The sequence below is a fragment of the Acanthopagrus latus genome, chromosome 7 (assembly GCF_904848185.1).
Source record: "Acanthopagrus latus isolate v.2019 chromosome 7, fAcaLat1.1, whole genome shotgun sequence".
Taxonomy (NCBI): domain Eukaryota; kingdom Metazoa; phylum Chordata; class Actinopteri; order Spariformes; family Sparidae; genus Acanthopagrus; species Acanthopagrus latus.
In genome coordinates this window covers 15813249-15836601 of record NC_051045.1, presented here as the reverse complement: position 1 = coordinate 15836601, position 23353 = coordinate 15813249, and the positions used below count along the sequence as shown (strand labels likewise).

Here is a 23353-nt window from a genome sequence, read left to right as displayed (position 1 = left end):
TGCTCCCTCACAGAGTCATCTATTAAGCTGTGGGAAGTTGATGGAGGGATATAAATGGAATGAACAAACAAACAGGCAAAGAGGACCACTGAGTCGACGCTGATACAAGATTCTTCCTCGCCTTTGTTGTGTGATGGAGTTTAAAGTGCACAACTCCAACCCACACATCAGGGCAGATTATTGCGGATGTGGAGTGAAATATTTTGAGATTGTTGCTTTTGTTTCAGAGTGAATGCACTCACAGGAAGTCATGATTTATTCTTTCAGTGGTGGATTGTTTATCTGTAGATTTTTTTTTCTGTTTGAGACACTAATTTACAATGTCATATAAACAAACCAATATGAATCACATTTAGTTTAATACAGTTGCATGACACATGGTGTTAAGTGCACCTTACAAGCACCTTGTAATGTGGTTTTAAGAGGTTTACAGAGTGAACAATTAGTTTGTCATACTTCTTCATATTATTATATAACAAAGCAAGCATGGCACCTTGCCAAGGCCCAACAGCCCTATTTAGTTTAAACCAAAATTATGTAACTGTTTTATCTTACAATAACAACTTAAAATTAATTTTAATGGTACTAATTGGACTTGCATTTCTAAAGTGTTTTTTCCACTCTACTGACTGCTCACAGCACAGTACAACACTTCTCACATTCACTCACACACACAAGCTTTTTAAAATGTCTTGTAATAGGTTGAATGGTGTGTCTGTCTGCCTCCATCACTTGTTTCTCCACTATGTAACTTAAGTGGTGAGCGCAGAGAGTGGTAGATTCACATGGTTGTGTACAAGTTTACTTTGCTTAAACCACCCATCACTGTCTAACCAGATATGGAAATTGAAGAAAATGTTCTTCTAGCTATATTTTGTGAAAATGTAATAAGTATAATCCTGAATACAACCACCCAACCCATCAACCATCCAACCAACTAACCAACCAACCATCAAGTGGGTGAAAACATCTCTACTGTGAAAAAGGAGTTACTGTAGAGGTCTTGGATTGTGTGTGTGTGTGTGTGTGTGTGTGTGTGTGTGTGTGTGTGTGTGTGTGTGTGTGTGTGTGTGCTGTGAGGCGGAGAAAAGCTGCTCTGACAGAGGTGCGTAAAGCGCCAACTCCGGGGGCAGACACCGACGGGCTTAGTGAGATTCAGCAATGTGGAAACCGGCGTCGCTCGAGCTATTCTCACATGAAGTCACACCTACTATCTGTGCCACGAGCATTGTTATTACTGCTCGTTCTTTACACTCTTTGCAAAGAGGAACAGGGTCAACAAACATGCAGGGAAAAGTACATACTCAGGGAACAGACTGTATCTTTTCAGGCTTTTCTGGCTTCCCCTTCCTTACACTACAATAACAGTTATTGTTCCGGCTATTTCACGGCTGTGTATGTACAGTGAGGCATGTTATATATGCGCAGCTGTTTTAACCACAACAGTTTGACTGGGTTTGAGTGAGTAAACTCAACTGTCATTTCCAAGCTTTTGAGCTTTTGTCTTGTGTTATCTATTGCTTATCCCGCTCTTCCTGTCCGGTTTGAGGATCTTCTAATCTGCTTTGCCCGACGATGCGGTTGCCCTTTTCTCGCTCTTTCCTTGTTGTGGATGCCTTTTCATTCATCCTATTAGACATCCCCTTCAGATCTCACACTAGAAGGTCAACCACAGTAATAGAGCAATTTTTAAAATTTACATGCACAGCTCATAGCTGGCCAAGAGCCATGAAGCAGGTCAAATGGGATCAGACACACCACAACAAACGTTTTCTTTGCACATAAATCCTGTGAGAGCCTGTTGAATGAGCTCCCATAAAATGGATTTTATCAGACTCGGTCCACATGCCTGCTTTTACAGTGAAGAAAAAAAAAATCACCGGGTTGTGTTGAGGTGTGAACACAACGGTGCTTTAAGTAATGAAAACAAGGTGGGTGAGAGCAATGAAAGCCAACCTTGATCCCCTTGGCTCTCGCATGTATGAGGCAAGAGTTTCTGCTGCATCATAATTGCGGGCCAATAAAAGTACAAGTGTGGCTATATTTGGCGAAATTCACCTTGAAAACAGTCGCAGTCAAACTGTTGCAAATAAAAGCAACGGGGTGCAGAAATGCCTACCTTTTATGTGAGGGAAAATGTCTTTCCCAAAATAAACTCCCAGCAGCTTTGACCGACAGAAAGTATGTTTTAAAAAAAATGATCAGGCTGAAGGGGGAAAAGTGAGGCAAAGATAAGATGTTTGTGTTTTGGAGGCGTGATAGATGATCTGGCTCATTTTTCTTTTGCTGCTCACAAAGTAAGACGCTCCAGTGCCCCCCAGACACTGGGGTTGGTTGTGTAAGTTGGTTGGGGCCAGAAATGCCTCCTGGTGTCTTGGAATGAGCTTATAGCAGCCTCGGCAGTCATCAGATCTGCGGAGGGGTCTGGAGTTAAGCAATGCAGACACATTGCTCAGTGCAGTAAAGCTCCCGGCCCCAGGTCTGATTTATGCCGACTTTGGTCAAGGCTGGGGGGGCTCCGTCATTCTTCAGAGCCACTGGATGTACTCCTTGGCTGACCCGAAATTGATTTGAAGTTCACCTATTTTCCTGCCCTTGTGACAGCCACACAGAGGGCTCATTTATTTCCCTTATACACCATCACAGCCGTGGGGCCTGGCAGGAAGCTCTGCCCCCACTGTAATGAAGTAGTGACCTTGAGTTTAGACATCAACCTTGCTTCAGCCTGGAATCCATAAGCATCAGGATATTCAGCATAAACACACCCACAGTGACACACTGCAGGATTACAAAAAAAAGCAGTAACCTGCCCTATAGACCATCTATCATATGCTTTGACAAGGAGGGGGTGATGGTGGTAATAGCTACTGTCAAGTCTTCCATCCTCTGGAAACAAGACAGAGTCACGGAGAAATTCTCTGCAATGATAGATCTAATTTTAGTGGGTGTATGTGCCAGCAAACTCATCCAAGAACATTCATAATTTAGCTGGAGTAATGCGGTCTAATGCACAGTGAAAGTTTGCTTTATCTGCCTCTCCCATCAATCTGAAAGACTGGATGAATGTGAAGTCCGACCCCTTCAGCAGAGAAGAATCATCCTCTGACCTCTCAAACTTCCTGACAGGAAGAGGAAAATACATGAACACCCCAAGGGTTTGGGGGAAGTTCATTTATTTCCTGATACAACAAAGTGAGGCGCAGGACGTTGTTAGTCTAGCATTTGATTTGGCAGAGAATCAAAGCAGTGACTTGCATCGTGAGAGCGAATTCACAGTGGCGTGCTGAAAGCCCGAACACCCTGGCCGCACAGAGGAAAAGGTGAGGCTTCTCCTCCGACACAGACGAGGACTCCTGAGACACCATGAAAGCATCCCAGTATTGTCCTGTGGACACGCAGAACACCACTCTCTCATGAAAAAAAGGATGTGCTGAACTAGCTAGAAATGAGTTAGTGGCACTTCACAGGAATAGTTAAAATTAAAATCAAAAACGCATTTTTTTTCCACTTGCTTGAAGCACTGTTTATCCGTCCAGATAGCTGTGGTGTGAGTAGCCAAGTTTTGGAGATATTGGCTGTAGAAATGTCTGTCTTCTCTCAAGTATAATAGAACTGGATGGCACTCGCCTTGTGGTGCTCGAAGTGCCTAAAAGATAAATTTGAAAAACTCGACATCAGCGTCCCTTCCCAGAAATCATGACTCGGTTCCTCAAGATACCTCATTGTGAGCAATTTCATTTTGGAGCTATTTTGTTTTCGTGTCACCACGCAGAAGGAGGTGTGCATAGACTCACAGATGAGAGGCTAGCTAACTGAACTAGCAAATGTTAAAGCCCGCAATTAATGTTTACATCATCACTGTCATGAGCATAACTTGTGGCTTTAGTTTCAATGCAATTGAGGGGAATTCCCAATTCTTTTTATTTTGCGTCACTGCACGCTGCCTTCCCAGGATCAAAAGGCGGATTTCAAACTCTTAGTGCGTTTCAAGCACGGCAGATGTGGCAAGACGAACCAGACGGAAACAGATGAAGAGGGAGACGCAAATGGGGAAAAAAGGCTTGTAACGACAAAGGCCGTGACTGATGAATGAATGAAACTGAGGCAGGCCATACTGCCGACCACGCTGAAGCCGATTCTGAGAAGCAAGCCATTCCTCATGAATGACCTTATTCAAGTGAACTGTTTGAAGCTTTTGGCTCCAAGACATAATACTTTTTACTTTCACAGTTTGACTTTCCTGACTTTTGCTTTGACTTTGGGTGCTATGAGCAGCAGAGGCCCAGTGCCACCTACGTCCATTACAGTCACACGTATTACACGGACGATACCTCCAAAACTTGGCAACTCAAATTAAAAGTTAAAATAAAAAGTTAGATGTATGAATAGCACAAACAGATAAGAGGGAAAGACATATTTTTTTAATTTTGGGGATGAACTGTCCCTTTCAAGAACAGAAATGAACAGTTTGACCACATCCAGTAACTTCTAATCTTACTTTATAGACACAGAACATCATCACATCTACTGTACAGTGGCTTATATAATCGTACTTCTTATAAAAAGAAATGTCATAACATTACTATTTTAAGTCATGCAGTGGAGGGGCATAATACATTACTCTTTATGCAGACTGAAATGTGAAATAAAAACTGTACATGAGGCATTAACAGAAACAGAATTAAATATATGTATAATTATGTTCCTGTTATATATATATATATATATATATATATATATATATATATATATATATATATATATATATATATATATATATATATATATATATATATATATATTCATTTATACATCAATAAATAAAAGGATATAAGAATTCATGGCTCGTGGTGTGATATAACCTGCTGTGTCTAACAATAACATGGCTGACATCATTCAGAGATTAATCCAGTGAGGGAGGCCCCTCTGCTAATGTCTCCGGACATTACAGGCACTTGGCTTGACCTCATGTTAGAGCGTAACATTTCTGCTATTGAGACCTAAGTTGATTCTACAGCTGAGCTTTAAAAAAAATATTTGGTTTGACGCCTCCCTTGTTTTTTTTTTCTACTATACATATCGGACCAGCATGATTAACATTCAAGATTTATCTTACACAAAAAAGTAACGATAACTAATGTGCCCTACATTTTCAATAAACATACTTTACATTGTTCATCAGCGCACATGGAATGCTGTTGAGTGTTTATTTTCCCTCCGCTGTCTCCGGATTATCGTTCACCGAGAGCGTACGGCAGGAAGGTAAATCCGTGTACCTCATATGCTGTGTTTGCACAAAATATAATCACATTATTGTGTCCCGGCTGGTTGGGGAAACCTGGCTTGTTTGTTTGTATTCTCCTGGGTCTACCCCCTCCTCCTGTCTGCTGCGTTAACCCACATTGCTCCAGTGTCTCGTTTGGGCAGTTTCTCGACTCCACTGCGCTGTCCTCATGAGTGAATCTCCATCCGTCCTGCTAACAAATCACTATTGTTCTTTGGAACTCCTGAGTGAATATGAATTCAGCCTCGAGCATCCTTCAGTAATCCACTTTCTGTGTTCTAACAAAGTTTGTTCACATTATTAGATTTCAACTGCAGCCTTCTCAGGGCCGCTCCTTCAGCTGTAACATCCATGTCATCCCGCCGTCTGTTCTCAGTCCAGCAGCTGTCTCGTGCTCTCTTGCTGTCGGTCTCTGTCTCTCTTTCCATTTCCCTCAGCCTGCCGCTTTGTTTTCTCTCCACCCATAGCTTTGTCTGCTGCTTTGTGTATTAGGCATGCCGTAAGGCCATTAATGCCTTGACCCACCCCTTGAATTCCTTCGGCTCTGCTCTGTCTGAGCAGGGCAAGTTTTTCTCATAGTTCATCTGTTCAATCAACACACAGAGTCCTACTCAACCACGGCTGAGGTGAAAATCTTTTTTACTCTCAAGGCCATTTTGCATTGCAGATGCTGTCACTGACTGCCGCTGTACAGTGTATTCCACAGCGCCCTCATAAAATGGTGTTGACATCTTCAATGACAGCCCTCCTCCTGCTCGGGTGGAGAGGACAGGTGATTACAGATAGAGGTCCTGTTGACAGTACAGCTGTCCTTTGTTGTTGGAAACATCTGGTAGAGGTCAGCACTCTCCGGCAGCGCCAGCGGTGGCCGAGTCGTGCGCAACAGCACGCCCTTGCAACAGGGCGCGTGTGCACCCATGCATGCCTTTTCAAACATGTCACTGTGTGTCATTCTCAGTCGCATCAGTCTCTGTCAGTAAAGGCTGTCCTTGGTGGTGGAGGTGTGCGTGGTGGTGGAGTCATCGGGAAGGGAGCCCCGGCGGCCGGGTCCCGACCGGCACTGCAGCAAACTCTGCAGCTCTCTGGACACGCTGCTGGAGAAAGCCGTGTAGATCCACGGGTTGGTACACGAGTTCAGACTGGCCAGCAGCATCAGGATGGTGAAGGCCACTCCTGCAGAGGACAAGTGCAAAAACATTCAACATTTTTTGAATTTGTTCCCTGTTTTACTCTTTTTTTTATTGTTCTTATGCCAATTTGTCTTGTTTTGTTTCTATTTTTTGTTGTTTTAGTGTACCTGTTCTTGCAAGTTGTTCCTTCTCTTGCTTTTCACCTCCGCCACGCAAGTTGATTTTTACACCATGTGTCTGTTTGTTGTTTCATAGGTTGCTTTGACAGCAGGGTTACACCAAAACTACTGAACAGATTTTTCATGAAGCTTGGATGAAAGATTGGTGGAATAGAGCCAATTAACTTTTGGTGCAGGTCCGGATAAATGCACGCATGGACCTTGTTAAAAAATCTGGTGTATTTAGGTGCCAGGTATCTATGAGTGACTTCAGTTCTATATGGAACCAAACCAAAATCTAGCAGATTTAACTATGTTTGATTTGATATGAGATTTGGCTTGATTGAATTAGAGTGGAGCATTGGGCCTTGAAAGATGTTTGCGCTCTGGTCGCTTATTTAATTGCTTGGTTTTATCACATAATACGTGAACTTGTTTTTAATTAGCCTGTTATCATTTTTTCTCCTTGTCTCTTTACTTTTTTTGTATGCACTGTCACAGTCACAGCACTGTGAGCGACAGCCCTGTATGAAATGTGCAACATAAATACATGTTATTATAAATACATGCAAATGCAGAGACAAGAGCAGCTGCTTGTAAATAAAATGGGAATTTTTGCATGTAGCCAGCTGGGGTCATGCTGTCCACCACATTGTTCTCTCTTATGAAACAAACATTGACATGTACAACAGCTGTTCAGTCTGAATGTAAACCATTCATGAGTATTGTTTTTGTAAACTATTCCTGGTTATTGTTTTTCATTGAATTTCCTTCAGGAATAGCAACAGGACTGTAAATATCAGACAAGTCCTGCGTACTTCCCTTTTCAGTTTTTCCATTTCTAATAACTAGAATGATTTTTTTTCTTGATTTTTTTTTCATCAAGACTCCACATTATTTCAGTAAGAAATGAATAAGAATTGAGAAACAAGTCCTGGATCCTGGCTCTGTTCTGGGCCGAGACCCATCCTACATCCAAGTTTGGTAGAAATTCATTCATTCAGCTTACTGAGTCCTTGCAAACCAACAAACAAAACGGACACGGCTGAGAAAGGCACAAGTATTTTATGTAATAACTAGAGGGTGCTTATTTCACCACGGCTACTTGAGGACAAGCGATGAGAACAAACGGATTTTAGATGGCAGAGCTGATAATGATCACCTATGCGGGCGGGTGTGTTTGTGTGTTTGAGATAGCAGCTGCCTGCCAGTAAGGACTCACTGGTATTGATGCGAACACTGCATATATGCATGTGCGCTTGAGGATGTGTGCCTTCAAGCTTGCCTCGTTCGTGTGTCTGCTTGTGATTTCCACTGTGTGTGTGTGTGTGTGTGTGCGTGTGAGCTGCTGTCACGCTATCATTATTGGTGAAATGTCAACATCTGGTGGTGTTGCAAAACCAGCAAGGGATATAAACTGGTTATTTACTGGCCTCTGTTGTTTGTCTTTAGCTTCAGATCAAAGGACAGCCACTCAGAGCGTACTATCAGCCGCAGCTTACGGCGACAATAGCCTCACCTGCTCCATCACTGGCTGCCAGTAAAGACATCAATAGATCATGTTCCCTGTGCCAAAATGTGCAGAGGCCAGAGATGTAATCCAAGGGTTTCTGGTTTTGAGTCAAAACAAACATTGTTTTTGACCTTGGGTTTCACTCACTGTTACCGCACCAGGGCTGGCGCTAGGTGTCCTCTGAATAATGAGTGAGCTCGTGTTTAGAATCACTACGACGGACATCAGCATTGATCACATCCGAGGTTGTTGTTAGGAAACAGACCTGCCTGTTTTGCCTTTCTGCTTTTGGCTGCCTGCAGTGCAAACCAGATGGGGTTTGCACAATTAGGGCAATTAAATGGATAAACTTGGATAAGGTGGATTAACCCGTTTGAGACAAAAACAACCAAAGTGATGCACTGGTAATGGTTATAACCCAGATGTCTGTTTTTGTTGCTTTTTGAGGCCGAATTGCATACTTTACATACTTTGCCAATCCTCATGATTTTCCCCGCAGACTGGAGTGTTTTTTTATTGCCCTCTCCTGGTTTCCAACCGAGGGCACAGTTCTGCTGTATTTTCTCCCAGTTTTTCACACTTTTCCCCCTCTTTAAATATCGCAGCCTGTTTCTGGCACTGTTCAGCGGGCAGAAATGTACAGGAGAAAGAACATTTCAACTAATTTCATACTTGTTGGAGAGAGGAATTCCTGTTTGTTATGTAACATTTTAAGTAAAGGGGCTGTGAAATCTGCAGCTTCGATTCTTCTGTCAATCATGGGGGTCGCACCCACTGAGCTGGGAGCATGTGGCAGTACCGGGCACAGACTCTCCCAGCGGAGGGGGGGACCAGTGTTACAAGTTTACGCTTCCATTCCATTCAGTCCTGCTCAATAGTGCATAGTTGGGTTCAGTATACTAGCAGGTAGTTTTTAAATGTCCTGTCTGTGCTGTGTGCTGAACTGTGTGCATCTCTCGTGATAGTTAAGTGATAATAGAAATAGAATAGAAATAGAAACGCTAATTGATTTACATGAAGTTCAATGTTGGGAAGGTGAATTGCAATCTTAGCATTCAAGCGTTTAGCACACTAGCTGAATGGATATTACTAGCTGCATTTAAGGGTTAGATTGCTTTGACGTTTTTGGTTAACGATGAGTGATACTCTCTTGTTGATCTTAGATGTGTTAGAATTATGGTAACATGTAATATTGGTGTGATTTAAATTATACAAGCTATTTAATCTACTGTGACTGGTTTATCTACGCTAGCAATGTCGTGCTAGATAATTCCCAGCTAAACAAGTATGTTTGTGTATTAAGCATTATACTTACTTAGTATTTAGTTTTTTCATTCTTTGAATGTCATCAAAAGGCAGGAAACACTGTCCTTAGAATCTGCGTTTTCGGGGGTAGGACCTCAAGTCCCCCAGACTGTCAACATCCTCCCTATTTTTGAGCTGAATTTTGTGTCAGGAGTTGGAGAGGAAGATAGTGGCGTGACAGTGTTTGACATGGTGTTTACATTTGTAAGTGAGAACTAGTGGATACCTTTAACAAGACGTCGACGGGACAATTTCCAGCCATGTTAGTGGCAACAAAACCGGATATTTATGGTGAGATGTCCAGACATTTTTCAGATGCATTTGTGGCAACAGAACCAGGGACGCCAAAACATAATCTTTTTCTAATTAACGCGACCTTAAGCAAAGTTTGAATATAAAAGTACATGAAGTTGCAACACTGAGGAAGATAACATTTAAATGTGTCAGATGTTTATTTTCACCACATCCTTGGTTTGTGGGGATGTACGCCACCAGTGTTTATCCACTGTGGCGACTGGGTTGATATGCACTTATGTGACTGACCTTGGTTAGGAGGGTTTGGGTCCCAGGCTGCCCACAGCTGGACGATGAAGAACGGTGACCAGCAGATAGTGTAGACCAGCACGATGACCAGGGTCATCCTCACTGTCTTGGACATGGCTTTGGTGATGCTCGGAGGCGGAGTGGCTGGGGGTTGAGGGGGTGCGTAGTCGAGGGAGCGGCGGGGTGAGCCTGAGTTCAGCTCATAGGACGAGTACGACTCGTGGCAATCGGAGCTGGTCAGTATTTGCTGCTGCGTAGGCGATGTTGTTGTTGTGTCGTGTTCACCACAGCAACTGTTGTACTGAATAGCTGATGCTACTTGGCTGTTATGGTTGGTATTGTGAGGGTTGTTATTCACACCCTTTAAGAGCTGTCCTCCCCTCCCCCCTCCGCCCCCAGATGCCCGGCTCCCCCTCTCCCTCGCCCGCTCGTCCTCCTTCTTGAAGCCGTGGAAGCGGAACAGGATTTCGTTCTTCTTCATCTCGGCCGTCACCATCCTCTCTGACTTAAGGTAGATGTTATTGTGAATCTCTCGGAAAATTCTTATCTGGAAAAAAAAGGAATATGTTTCAAGAATAAGCAGGTTACGAGAGAAACAAGACAGTCCATGATGACATTCAAAGACTGTCCCTCCCGCCTGGGAATATGAGGTGGCACGTGGCAGATTCAGATGCTTATTTTGTTTGCATTTCTCCTTTTTAGAATGAGCCGTGACAGGAAATTTGAAACGAAAGTGAGAGTGTGTGTTGGCCTTCACCATCAGACATAAAGCAGTTTCAGATATTTTTCATGCAATGAATCAGAAATGCCACCATAAAGATGTTATTGCAGCAAAATGATTCTTCACGCTCCCCTGAGAAACTAAAAACAACATTTGAAATCAGGTAATATTTCAAGTTATGATTCATACCCGCAGCTAATTTCTGCTACATTTTTGCTTATTTTAAGTTTCTGTCAAACGTTGCTCTTTTTTACGACAGAACAGAGTAAGACGCAATGCGATCGACAAAGCCATACAGTTATACCATTAAACTATATGGACTTAGTTGGCAGCTTCAGCATAACTTCCCCTCTCCAGGAACGACATCTTAAATACTTCTGAAAAAGTGTCTCTCGATTTGAAATTTGAGAAAGATAAAGGTCAAGGATTCTATGTTTGGCTGAGATCTGGTATATTCCACTTCCTGGCAGGAGGTTCTCACAGTGGGCAGATTTTCTGAGCAGCCTTCTCAGCAGTGGTCTTCCAAGTGCCGTGTTAATTAGGGGAAATAGCTGGACCCTGGAAATATCTTTCCCTAAATAGAGCAGCAGTGCTGATGAGAGGCAGCCCAGAATGCCGGTCCGCCTTGGGATGCTACATAACACCAGCCGCAGTCCCCCACGGGTTACTGAACAATGGCTGCCAAGTGCGCCCTCCATGTAAACAAAACAGAATTTCATTCATGCCACACGCTTCATTATTGGACATTGTTGCCTGCAGCCATCCTGCTCAGGGACTCTTTGTGGACTGTGCAGTGTCCAGCCAGCAAAACCAGAATTACCTGACAGATGGTAATGATGAGGGCAGGCAGGAGGAAGACTGCCACGGTCATCCAGGTGACGTAGGCCTTCAGCCCCCACGGCTCGGCGAAGTGACCCCAGCACTCGTACTCTCCGTGATTCACTTCTGTGCGAGAGAAGATGAACACCTGACAGACCGAACAAAAGGAGGTGGTCAGCACACCCGCAGACATGACTGTCACCTCCCTTTTCTATTAGCTGAACTGCAATGACCTCATCAGGCTAAAAATAGACCAACATCTTGAGGTCTATTGTAGAAATCAGGGCGTGAACACCCACTGAGCTCTCATTTCCTATTTCACCGTGTGCCTGTGTATGTGCGTGTGAAGTATTGTTTGCGTATGCGTGTTCACCCCTCCTTACCTGCGGTATGCTGAGGACCAGCGCCAAGCCCCAGGCCACCATGACAGGGGTGTTCCAGCGGGACATTGCTCCCCCACGGTAAGCCTGCAATGGGCAGCAGATGGCATGGTGCCGGTCTACTGTCATGGCAACAATCATGTAGGAGGAAGCAAACATGCCCACAATCTGCAGATACTTGATGGACCGGCAGAGCAGGTCAGGCCCCTGAAACCTCTCGGTGATATCCCATATTAGCTGGGGAAGAACCTGGACACACAGAGTAAAGAAAAATAACACAGTTATTTATATAAAAGTGGCAGTACAGTAGAGAATTTTTTTTTTTCCAATCCGATAATCTGATACAACACTAAAGGAAAAGGCGGGTGATATTCTATATTTCTGATTATCTTATCTCCTATGTCATTGTCAGAAAATGCCATGAAAATACCAAACGCTATCAATTAATTATGAATTATATCAAGCTTGATATAGCTTATCTCTGCGTGCCACCGACCTCCATTGTTGTCAGAAACTACTTTCAAAAGCCTCAATGAGTCACACCATTGCATTGAGTGACACATTCCTTAATTACCATGAACATGAGCACTGTAGTTTATTTTGACTCAGGCTTACTCACGTACACCTGCTGCTACTGCTGTAAACACTTCCTAGATCTAGAGCACCAAATGTTCCTTAATCCGCAGCTGAAAATAGTCCCCAACAAATGTGCTTTTTTTTTTAAAAAAAACTCCTGTTTGACTTTGCTGAAAACTACAGTTCCCAGCTGTTTTGAGAAATGACAAAGTGAAACCACATGTGGTGGGAAAGTCACAAAGTATTGAATGATAGAGTAACCCATTGTTGATTTTGGTCATTTTTTTGTACGTCAGTGACCCACAGACTGACATAAATTAGATTACGACCCAGAGTATGATGAGAAATTTGTTTTTAGATGTTTTATTACAGAAAGTGTTTAAAAACACCCATGACAGAAATAGTCAAACATGATGTAACTGTGTTATGATGGAATGATAGTGAAAATACCCTTTTTGCTGGAGACCCTGGATATTTCTCAAGGACTCTGGGGGTCTCTTAACCCTACTTTTTAAAATTACTTTTAGGTCCAGTGTGTATTGGCATCCAGCAGTGAGGCTGAAGTTGGCAATCACCTCATCCTCCTTTACAGTGGCCACTTAAAACATGAAAACCACTGAGGCCCTCACTAGAGCCAGTCTTCAGTCTGTCTGTTCTAGGCCATTTATGGATCCCACTGCTATTGTTGCCACCCTCCTCTGGCAAAACTACACTATGAGTTAACAGTTTGAGTCAAGCGAAGAGAACACAACCAACCGAGACAATCAATCAGACACAGAGTAGGGTTCATCTTTCAAGGAAACCAGTGAGATAATAATAACATGAATATTATATTATATTCATTCCAGGCTACTGTGGAAACATGTTGGAAACACGCTTACTTTGTAGAAGTAAAAAGGCTCATTCTAAGGTAACAAAAACACAGACTTTCAGATCATTATACACTCATGAAGACCTAATTATAAACATTATATTCCAATAGAACCAAAACATCCCCTAAAGTTTCCTAATTACTACACAGTGGACCTTTAAAAGGGCTTAGAATGGTCATTCTGAGGCCACAACACAATTACAATTAAGTTAAAGTACATTTTGCAACAGGTGCCATTTCCGAGAGCAACAATGCGCAATGGTTTTTTTTCAAGTGATGATTGCTTCGTCAAATCAACTGTTTACTTAATGGTGTCGATAAGTCGTGAGCTGACCTGAAAGAGTGCCACCACCAGGTCAGCCACGCACAGGTTGACCATGAACACGTGCATCGGTGCATTGTGCTTCCTCCTCCTCAGCAGCACCCACAGCACGAAGCTGTTCCCCAGGGTGGTAAGAGCCAGCACCAATGCAAGGACTGTGATCTCTGCCCGGGCCAGGCCCGGGTCCCTCACCCTGGGCTGGGGTACAGTGTGAGGCGTGGTGGTTGAGCCATTCTCAGGGAAGATCCCGAAGAAGGATCCCCCGCCGTGAGAGCTATTGAGGGAGTTCAATTCAGAGACAAACAAGGACGAGGAGAAGTTGTTCCTTCCTGCAGCGACCAGAGAGGAGAGGGCTAACCCATCCCAGTCCGTTTCCAAACTGATGCTTTCCATTCCTGCAGGACAGAAACCAATAAAATCTGTTATGTTTTTTTAAAATTATGCAGTGGTGCAAAAACAGCCATCAGGAGTCATGCTGTTCAGGGTCACAAGACTGTTGAGGCTTTTTACAGTGAAGATTTAATCAACAAACATTTTAATTGTCCTGTGTTGTATCAGTATCAGTTTCATGCCTGCCAACTTGTGAAACCAAGTGAAAAATCAGCTGATTTATTTGACCTTATCTAACCATTTAAAATGTAAACCAAAACAATTCGACCTTCTTCAAAAAAATACAAGTTGATGCAGAGATAAATGACAGAGACTGTTTATTTTTCTCTTTGTTGCATCTGTTACATTTTCAAACGCTATAAAATATGTCTTTTATGCGCTTTTGTGAAATGTTCCTGACAAATAATGAGAGCCAGAGGACCGTACCAATCAGGCTGTCACGTGAATTTTGTTGTGTTTTCGTGCCGCTGTCTCCAATTTTTAATAAGTCCTCAGTGTGTTTATCCATCTTTCAAAGCTTCAAGTTCTGTTTGACGCAAGTTCCATGGCAGTTTATTTTCTTTCTCATATTTTCTCAAGGTTGATTTGACAGCTTTCCCCTCTATCCCACCACTCTTATTCTTTCACCTCCGCTCCCATAATCGCTCTCATCCCATGCTTACCCCCATACATTCCTGTTTTTTCTCCTGTTTTTGTTCCGTCCCCTCTCTAACTTTCTCCCATACAGCTGGGCATTCTTTTCTCTGCCCCCCCGCCCTTGCTCACACTCTCTCTTGATCCAAATGAATCTTTAAGTTTATTTTTCTTTGCTTATAAATAAATGGCTGAAAAGAACCAGAAAGTTGATAGGAATGAGATGACAATTTCAGAAACAGAGTCGTGGGATGCTGGGGGCGGTGGGGGCCGTCCCCGGTCAAATAAACTGCACGTAGGACAACGTCTGGGAGGGAAAATGAAGGCAGATGAAAGAAGAGTCGAGAAAAGGAAAAAAAAAAAACGCCCCCCAAAATGTATAGAAATGTGGAAAGAGGACGATAAGATAAGGAAAGAGAAGGTGACCAAATGTAACTGTGAAGCTGTAACTTATCACACTGGGTGTTGAGAGACACTGTAGTTATTTTGACTAATGTGCAAGGAGTGGTTAGGTATACAAAGGTGCTGAATAGGCGCTTGGAAAATTTTCCACTTCTAAAAATATAAGAGAAACTACAATAGGTGTCAAGAACAGGTTGCAACACGTAGTTAAAGAGGCCAGTAAGATCGTGAATGTTAAACCGCATGATCTGTCTCACATCAGAACACCTTTGTAAAGGCTTGAGATTTTTTTTACCATGTCCTCTTGGTAAAGGGATAATTTGAGTTCCTACCCTTATGAAGGCCAGTAATAAGTTAAAAGCGCAAAGGGTATGAATTTTATTTGAAAACGTTCCAAAAAAATCTACCAATTATCAACAGAATGTGAGGAAGCAACAGTTTGGATGTTGCGACGCCTGTATATTGTGTTGCATAGATAGGCAGCTATGGTTAGCAGCCGTTAGCGGGTTCTCTGGCTATATACTGCCCCCTCTCTGTTTTGAGTTCTGCTTGCTTTGATTGCTTTATCATATACTGTCCTGTTTTTCGGGTAAAAAAAAATCTGTGTTGCTCCTGTAACATTTACGTTTATGGCTCGAGCGTTTGACCCAGCTGACCATTAGTTTTCCATACTGGAGCCAGATGATGGGCTGAACATACTCTTAAGTTTCTGGTTGTCACTTAAAGTGAATTCCTGTATTTTATTATGTTTTTTTGCACCTGAGTCTGCGTGCCAGTGTCACTCCTATGTTTTACCTGGCTGCACGGGGACAGTAAAGTTGAAGCTGAAGTCATGTTATTGTGCAACTGAGTGTGACTAACAAGACATTACAAGGTTGTTCTCACTCCTCCACTGAGACTTAATGGCCAATTTGCTCATAATATAGTGTACTCACTGCTGGGTGCGTGCGATAACACAGCTGAACATATTGTCAAGTGTTACATGCTGGCTTTGCCAAAGGAATGTATTCAGATGAATGCATGACAGGCCGGGCCAGCTGGACCACTCCACCCAGCGTGAAGGTAGAGCCGCGGGTGACAGGGAGGGAATCTGAGTGGAACCGTTCCTCTTAAGCTGGACAACGACTCTTTGGTTTAAGTGAATCCCTGCGGCCACACCGGATAGCCACAGCACCGCCATAAATGGCGAAACCAAGTGCAGCCTTTGTTAAGTTCCTTTGTTGAACTGGTTCCGCTCGAATTGTTCCTGCCTAAAGCTCTTCTCGATCTAAGCTCGTAATATTCTTTCTTATTATCTGTTTATTATTTTCCCGTTTCAAATTTTAAATTGAGGTTTAGACAACGAGGCCTTTTTCATCAAGGAATCTCCTGGCCTCTCTTTGTGCAGACCTGAGGAGCCTTGTGCCCCTCTCTGTAATTACAGCATAATTCATCAGAGGATTCTTTGTGCTGCTGCGCTCCTTTTTACCCACATATAATCTCATTATGTATATTTGCCCATGGGACTTATTTCTGACCCTTTTTCATGCCTCTCTGAAGATAAGGTGTAATGACTTAGAGAGGTGATATAATACCAGTGTGGCCTTAGAAATGAACCCCTGGTATTACAAAAATGCCAAATTAATGGCTCTGAATTTGTTTCAATGAAATGGAATAAACGGATAAATAAGTGGTAGGAACAACTGTCTGTAATGGTGTCATCGGCTGATCATGTATGGGAAAGAGTGTGAGGCATTTCCACGTAAACAGATCCGGAAAGCATTGCTCCATCTCTGCCCTGGTGGATTCTGAATTAGCCCCTGTTTTCCTGAACTCCTGAAGGACTTAAAGTATTTTCTTATGTCTCATTTGCATGACTTGTCCATCCAAGAAATCAAGATGGATTGTCTTAAAATTGCTCAACAGCTCAACTTCAGGAGACCCACGCATAGCTCAAAACCTCTGGCAACAAAGTTTCCTCAGAGGAAATTCCTTCACATTGAGAAGGTAAATATTGTCTGCAGGACTGTGCTGGATGCAGCTTAACGTATTCCTTTACATACCCCGTCTCTGGAAATGTATTCTGATTTGCTCTCTCTTTAATAACAAGCACAGCACGGCATTCCCGTCTGTCTGATCGACTTAATGTTTGGCACAAATTATTCCATCTCTCCGTGCTGGATGGACTGTAGACACTGCTTTTAGTAGTTAGTGGAGTACATCGCTTCCTCCCTTTACTTTAAAGCTTTCACCATGATTAATGACGGAGTAGATTCCTGTCTTGCCTTACTCTCTAGATGCAAACCCTCTTGCAACCATCCATTTTCATGTCCTCCCCATCCTCTATCGCTATCCCAAATCTACAGTGCCTCAGGGAGAACTGAAGCAGGTAGTTAAAGTGCGCAAGAAAACATTATAGCTCCCAACCGTTCACATCTCTCAACATCTCAGTGCTCTTTTCTGGCTGTTCACACATGTTTTCGGTCATTTACTACTCAAACTACGTCACGTTCTAGCAATGTTGCGGATCTGTCTGTGTCAAAGTCCCATCAAACCATCCTTGAGTATGCTCGGTACCAAGAGGTACATTTTTCAGATGCGATAATAATCACTTCAGTGTTTTTATTGGACAAAAACTTTGGTTTAGGCAACAGAAACTTCAAGGACAATACCAGTATGCAAATATTGGCACCCAATTGTGTATAGTGTTTCTTCGTATATTTGTATGTTAGTGGAGCTGAGGGGAAGCAGGTGAACAAGTTGTTTGGAACCAACACCACAGACAACCTATCGTGGTCATCATCGCACATAAGAAAAGCACAGAAGACGCTGTACTTCCTAAGGAAACATAAGAAAGCCTCAATTCTGGGGCCAAATTCTTGGCATCTTTTTCAGCGCTAGAAAGCATCCTGGCTGGAAACATCACAGAGTGGCATTGTTTGAGCACAGCCTAAGACAGGAAGACTCTACAGCGGGTGATTAAAAGAACATTATTGGTAACCATCTGCCGAGCATTAGTGATACTGGTGAAGTGACATGTCTGCACAGCCACAGTCTGTTCACCCTGCTGCCATCTAGCAAAAGTTACAGAAGTATCCGCTGACGTGCCACCAGACTACAGAGCAGCTTCTTTCCTCAAACAGTAAGGGTCTGTAACCCATCCTCCACACTCCATTGTATAGAATGTTTTATTTCTTTTGCATTTTACAACCCTGGTGTTGGTGTCGGCCATTTTTCACAAGAAGTTGGACTATTTCTAGGCATTTTTTGTGCTGCGAAAAAAGTTGTTTTTTTTTTACATGAAGGTAGACTATTGTAAGATAATTTAATGGCAACCAAAACTAGCCATATTACAGGGGTCTCCAGCCATTTGTTGACCAAACAGGTATTTTAGAAATCATGACCCTTTCCTAACCCTAATCAACTGGTTTTTGTGACTAAACCTAAGTAGGGCACCAGCACAGCGTTTGAACCTAAACATAAGTTAAGTCAAGTAAAAAAAATATATTTTGAACTTATCTTTGGTTTTGCCAAAAGCTACCTATCTAACCTTTGTTCTGGCAATTGGATGATAATTTCTGGCCTTTATTTACAGTCTCAAACTGCCACTGTCATTATTTTCCCTATCACATGGAAATGAATCAGCAGATTTGAGGCATATTTAGTATAATCTGCCCACGGTAAAAATCTAATTTGCATTAATATTTAACTATGTTGCATTATTGCTGTGTTATAATGTAGAGCTTGGATTGACTGAAGTATGAATGTAACCTAATGATAACCTGAATAATGTAACAACAATCCATCCAGACCTAATTTACACTGTGAAAGCCTACATGACTCAATCAAGGTGCACGCTGACAGACTTTCACAGTGTGGAAATGAATGAAATTCAGTAGATGTCAGGAATGAAAGACAAAATACATTCAAATTTATCTATTATTATTTATGCACTGTGATTGTGCTTCACGTGCTGGTTTTTCTCGTGGTTTCATAAGAAATTACTTTGCAAGAAATTGAAAAAAATAAAACATGACTTTACTGTGTCTTGATATCAAGATACTGCCTGTCTTCGGTTCTGTCTTGCCATCTCTTGTGTGGCATGGAAACACATGACTCTCGCCTTTGTGCATTTGAGCACCTTATTTGCATTTAAAGACACTGACAGCGTGGATGAACCTGCCTGGCAGATCTAAAGCTAATGAGTAGCTAACGTGAAACGGTAATGGCAGACAAGCAGGTGCTCAGGCGCGAGGTGCAATACTCCAGACATAATGAAAGATCCATCACTTCCCCGCCCGTGTCGTGTGTGCTTGTCAGTCTCCTGATTAGTTCCCTTTGACCAAATTTGACCCAATCGGATTAATTAGGACTGATGTATCCTCATTAGCAGCCCGGTGTGCGCTCACACAACCTGTTGCTAATTTCTTTCTCTACTTTGTTTTTTATTTTTCGCCCTCACCTTTTATTTCTCCGTTTGTTTTTCATTCATCCACCCTCTCTGCCTCACCTGTCCTAATCAATCCACCCTCTCCTGTCATTAAGAATCAAAACTACAAAGCAGGCGGTCTCTGACATGGTTATCGTTGTTTGCTCGGTTTTAATTATCGTCCTCATTACCAGACCTGGCAGCAGGAAACAGCCCAATCTGCATCTAATCCGGCTGGAAATAAACATATGAATCGAGCATTAGATCACACCGTGTGATATACTGAAGCTTTGGTATTCTGCTGCTTTTCTCGGAAGGGTGAGAGACTTTATTTGCATATGGATCAATAGATTCTTTCGCAATAAAGTCCCGGATGAGTCATGTACTGCCACACTCTGGGCTGTGCGGCATTTCATCTGCATGATAAAGAAGCCATGACCACGCTTTGGTCTTTAAGCCTTGCATATCTGTAAATTGGATCCCCAAAGGTACTCCAGAATGCAGCAAAATATACCCCATAAATTAGATCCCCATTGACACTCTCACATGCAGCATGAATTCCCCATCTGAACACCTTGCCTCAATGACAGATGGACACTCTGCATATATTTTCGATTTCAAGAGGCACCTGCAGTGCTTATTAAAAATCATATTCGCATCTCTTTCGTGCCACTCATGCTCCCCACTGCAGCCCACATGAGCAATACAAGTAAACACTTTCTCTTGCCCAAACAACCCATTAAATGTTAATCATGTGGGACCACACCTCATTGAACACACTGATACAGTCATTACGTGCCCACATTTCAGTTGTATGTGTGCGGTACCGCTCTTTGAGTTCTGTATTCACAAACATCACTGTGAGTTTATTTCCACAATACAGTAGGTGGTGGACAGATCTTACTGGCGTTGAAGAAGGTCCAGGTCCCCTTATCAGCACTGATAAAGCCTGTTCATAAGACCACTGAATGTTTTTCTTGTTATATATCATTAACCAGTGTGCTGCCAGCAGGCTTGTGCCCTAAACAAAACAGGGACCTTTTTCATGTGACACAGCAGATCTAATATTCAATAGAGTATTGCCCCCGAAGGGTGGAAAATGGGTCACAGTGTGACTACGTCAGCTAAAACAGGCCTGTGGGATGTAGTTTATCTGACCAGATCTGTGCCACATGATGAAGTAAAGAAAAAAGCAGTTGGAGACCAGAGTAAATTGACTGTGAAAATAACAGTAATGGTGATGATTTTTCCTGATGGAGGCTACAATCAAGGAAGTCATTTTGTGGATATTTTATATAATGCCAAACACACACACACACACACACACAAAAGTGCATGATTAATGGAAAAAACCCTGAAGCACTTTACAGCTCGCTCAGATTCCAAAATAATAATTCAACAAACTGTGATTTGTTGATTGAACTAACAAGTTAGTTTAACTGCGATTACACCAGTGGAAACTGACTGTGTGATGGTAGAGATACGGGCTTTTCACTGAGAATTAACATTTGTGATCAAAGCTTCTCCGTAAAGAGCAACTTTTCATTTCAACTTTTCCATTATTTAACGTCCAGTGTGTTGGATTTAGTAGCATCTAATGATAGGCCTCACCTCACCAACCTCAATAGTGTCTGACGTGACAGGGCCCTCTCTAGATTAGATGTTTGGTTTGTCCATTCTGGGTTCACTGTACAAATATGACAGAGTCCGTCACATTTGTTATTACAAAAGAGGATCTTTCTAAGGTAACAAATAACACAGTTGTTCTTAGTTTCAAGTGATTATTCACGAATGAAAACATAATTATGAATGTTATGCTTCATCTCTGGCCCTAAATGCTTCGAAATCCTATACACCGGACCTTTAAGTAATTAGTTGTTCCATTATAAAAATGGTTTAAATGTCAAAGCAATAACTCAGTTAACTTAAAAGCAGATGTGTGTACTATAAACAGGCATCCTCACATTTCTTTTATTATCATCATTTTGATTTGCCTTTTAAAATACGGGCAGGACAGACAGACACGCACATGCACACACAGACGCACATGTAATACATATGGAAACAAGACACACAAATACACACACGCACATAAAAGAAGAAGAGCACCCCAAGGTGACCGTATCTGCCTTTTGTCGCCTCTCACCTTGTTGTCAGTGCATGGTAAGCTTTCTCACGCGTGTCCTTTTCTCTCTCTTGGTGTATTTTGCCCCCCTCTCGGTGACTGTGGGACAAAAGCATTAAGAGCCGTCACCATTACAGTCCATTAACATTGCATGCTGGAGCAGATCACATTAACAAGCCGACAGCTCCCCGGAGCTTTTTAATTCCACTGAAAAACTTTGAGGATCACATGCATTTTCAGTTTGGCTCTGAAATAAAACATTTACAATCAATAAATACTTGACATTCTGTTTATATTAACATTCTATTATGTATCTTCAAATCAGCACTGCAACACGTGATAAATATGTATTCAAAGTATCAATTTTTTAATCGAAAGCTTTGTGAATATGTGTCTACTTATTTGACAAATCAACCAAATGTGATCTTTACTTATCAAAAATAAGCAGACGACATTCAGAGAATTTGTATGGAAAAATCATATATATATAATTAATCATTCAAAAATCATTCAATGTCATTTTATCATGTTATATATGCTTTTTTTTCATGCCAGTAACTGTTTGATAAAGCATGAGGCACATTTCCGTCAACATATTCATTCACTTCAGCCATAGGTGCACTTCAGAGACAGGTGTTCTGTTGTGGGTCTGTTTCTAAAAAGATTTGTTTTCCTCTTGCTCGAAATCATTGATAGTCAAACGACACAGGTCTTCTTTTATTGTAAGGATTTCCCTTTAGGAAATGCAAGAGTGAGTCAAATTTGAGTGAATCTAACGATAACAATATGGGCAAACTTATAAGAAAATTAAAACATTTCTGAAAAATAACAGTCAAAAGGAATAGTAAAACACTATACGCCGGGCTTAGGTAGCGTGTCTTGTGGGGACACCAGATACTGCAAATATACGAGGAGATGACCTAGATTGGTCAGTAAACAGATGTGATTGCATTCAAGAGTTTAAGTTCCCGCACACCCTCTAGGTTGTAATTGTTTTTTAATGAACAGTGGAGATTTATTGGAGGATTACAACTAGGATTTCAGCAGCAATATCACTTGTCTTAGCCTTTCAGAAAGAAATCAAACATTCACCACAGAGCAAATAAAAAGCCACTTACTTGTGATCCCCTTCAGTGGTTGCAGAGAAGCTGCCCCAAAACACTCACATCCTCACTGCTGTCAGCTCGAGTCCCTCTGCTCAGAGTAAAATCAGCTGACTGCTGAATGAATCAAGCAGGACGCACAAGAAATGCCACTTAATTCTCCTTTAACTGTCAGTGTGCCAAAGAGTTCAGGGCAAGTCCGGTGTGTGCCTGCTCACTGTATTGTCCTCGCTTTGTTGGACTTCACGTGTGTGTCAGAGTAATCCATTTGAAAGCCATGTGTGTGTGTGTCCCGGCTCCTTGTGCGTCATGTTATGCCTCTTGCTATGTGCTGTGCCTCCAGCGGCACCGGCAGAAATGAATCTGAGCTCCCTTCTGCTCCTACCTCCCCCCAACTATCTCCTCCTCCTGGGTCAACCAGCCTGTCCTCATAGGGCTGAGGGTGGAGCATGCACAGCCAGCAGCAGAGGGAGGGTGTTAGACATACCTATAAAGTGTGTGAGGAAGAGAAAGAGGTGTGTACTGGCTTTATCTGCTTGTGCGTGTGTGTGTGTGTGTACATGTGCAAACTTGTTGGGGTTAATATGTGCATGCATGTGTGTGTGTGTGAGTGTGTGTATCATCGTGACACCTCCCATCACTGTAATGATTTATGGCCTGGTGTAAGTCA

At 42.4% G+C, this 23353-nt stretch overlaps 1 protein-coding gene across 1 annotated transcript; it reads right to left on the bottom strand.

Moving 5' to 3' along the window:
* Positions 1-4845: 4845 nt before the first annotated feature.
* On the bottom strand, positions 4846-23045 carry LOC119022137 (vasopressin V2 receptor-like). Its single transcript, XM_037102720.1, has 7 exons — positions 22699-23045; positions 21602-21679; positions 13635-14017; positions 11857-12102; positions 11475-11621; positions 9934-10480; positions 4846-6457 (listed from the first exon to the last, which is right to left on the bottom strand). Exons 3-7 carry the CDS (start codon positions 14013-14015, stop codon positions 6258-6260), a joined length of 1521 nt encoding a protein of 506 aa, XP_036958615.1. The 5' UTR covers positions 14016-14017; positions 21602-21679; positions 22699-23045; the 3' UTR covers positions 4846-6257.
* Between the last annotated feature and the right edge of the window lie 308 nt (positions 23046-23353).

Excerpts from the sequence above, each read along its gene's own strand:
- LOC119022137 (XM_037102720.1), bottom strand. The coding sequence starts at position 14,015 with ATGGAAAGCATCAGTTTGGAAACGGACTGGGATGGGTTAGCCCTCTCC. Across the intron at positions 11,622-11,856 it reads TGGTCCTCAGCATACCGCAG|GTGTTCATCTTCTCTCGCAC; the intron begins GTAAGGAGGGGT and ends TCGGTCTGTCAG. Across the intron at positions 6,458-9,933 it reads CCCAAACCCTCCTAACCAAG|GAGTGGCCTTCACCATCCTG; the intron begins GTCAGTCACATA and ends TGTCCTCTGCAG.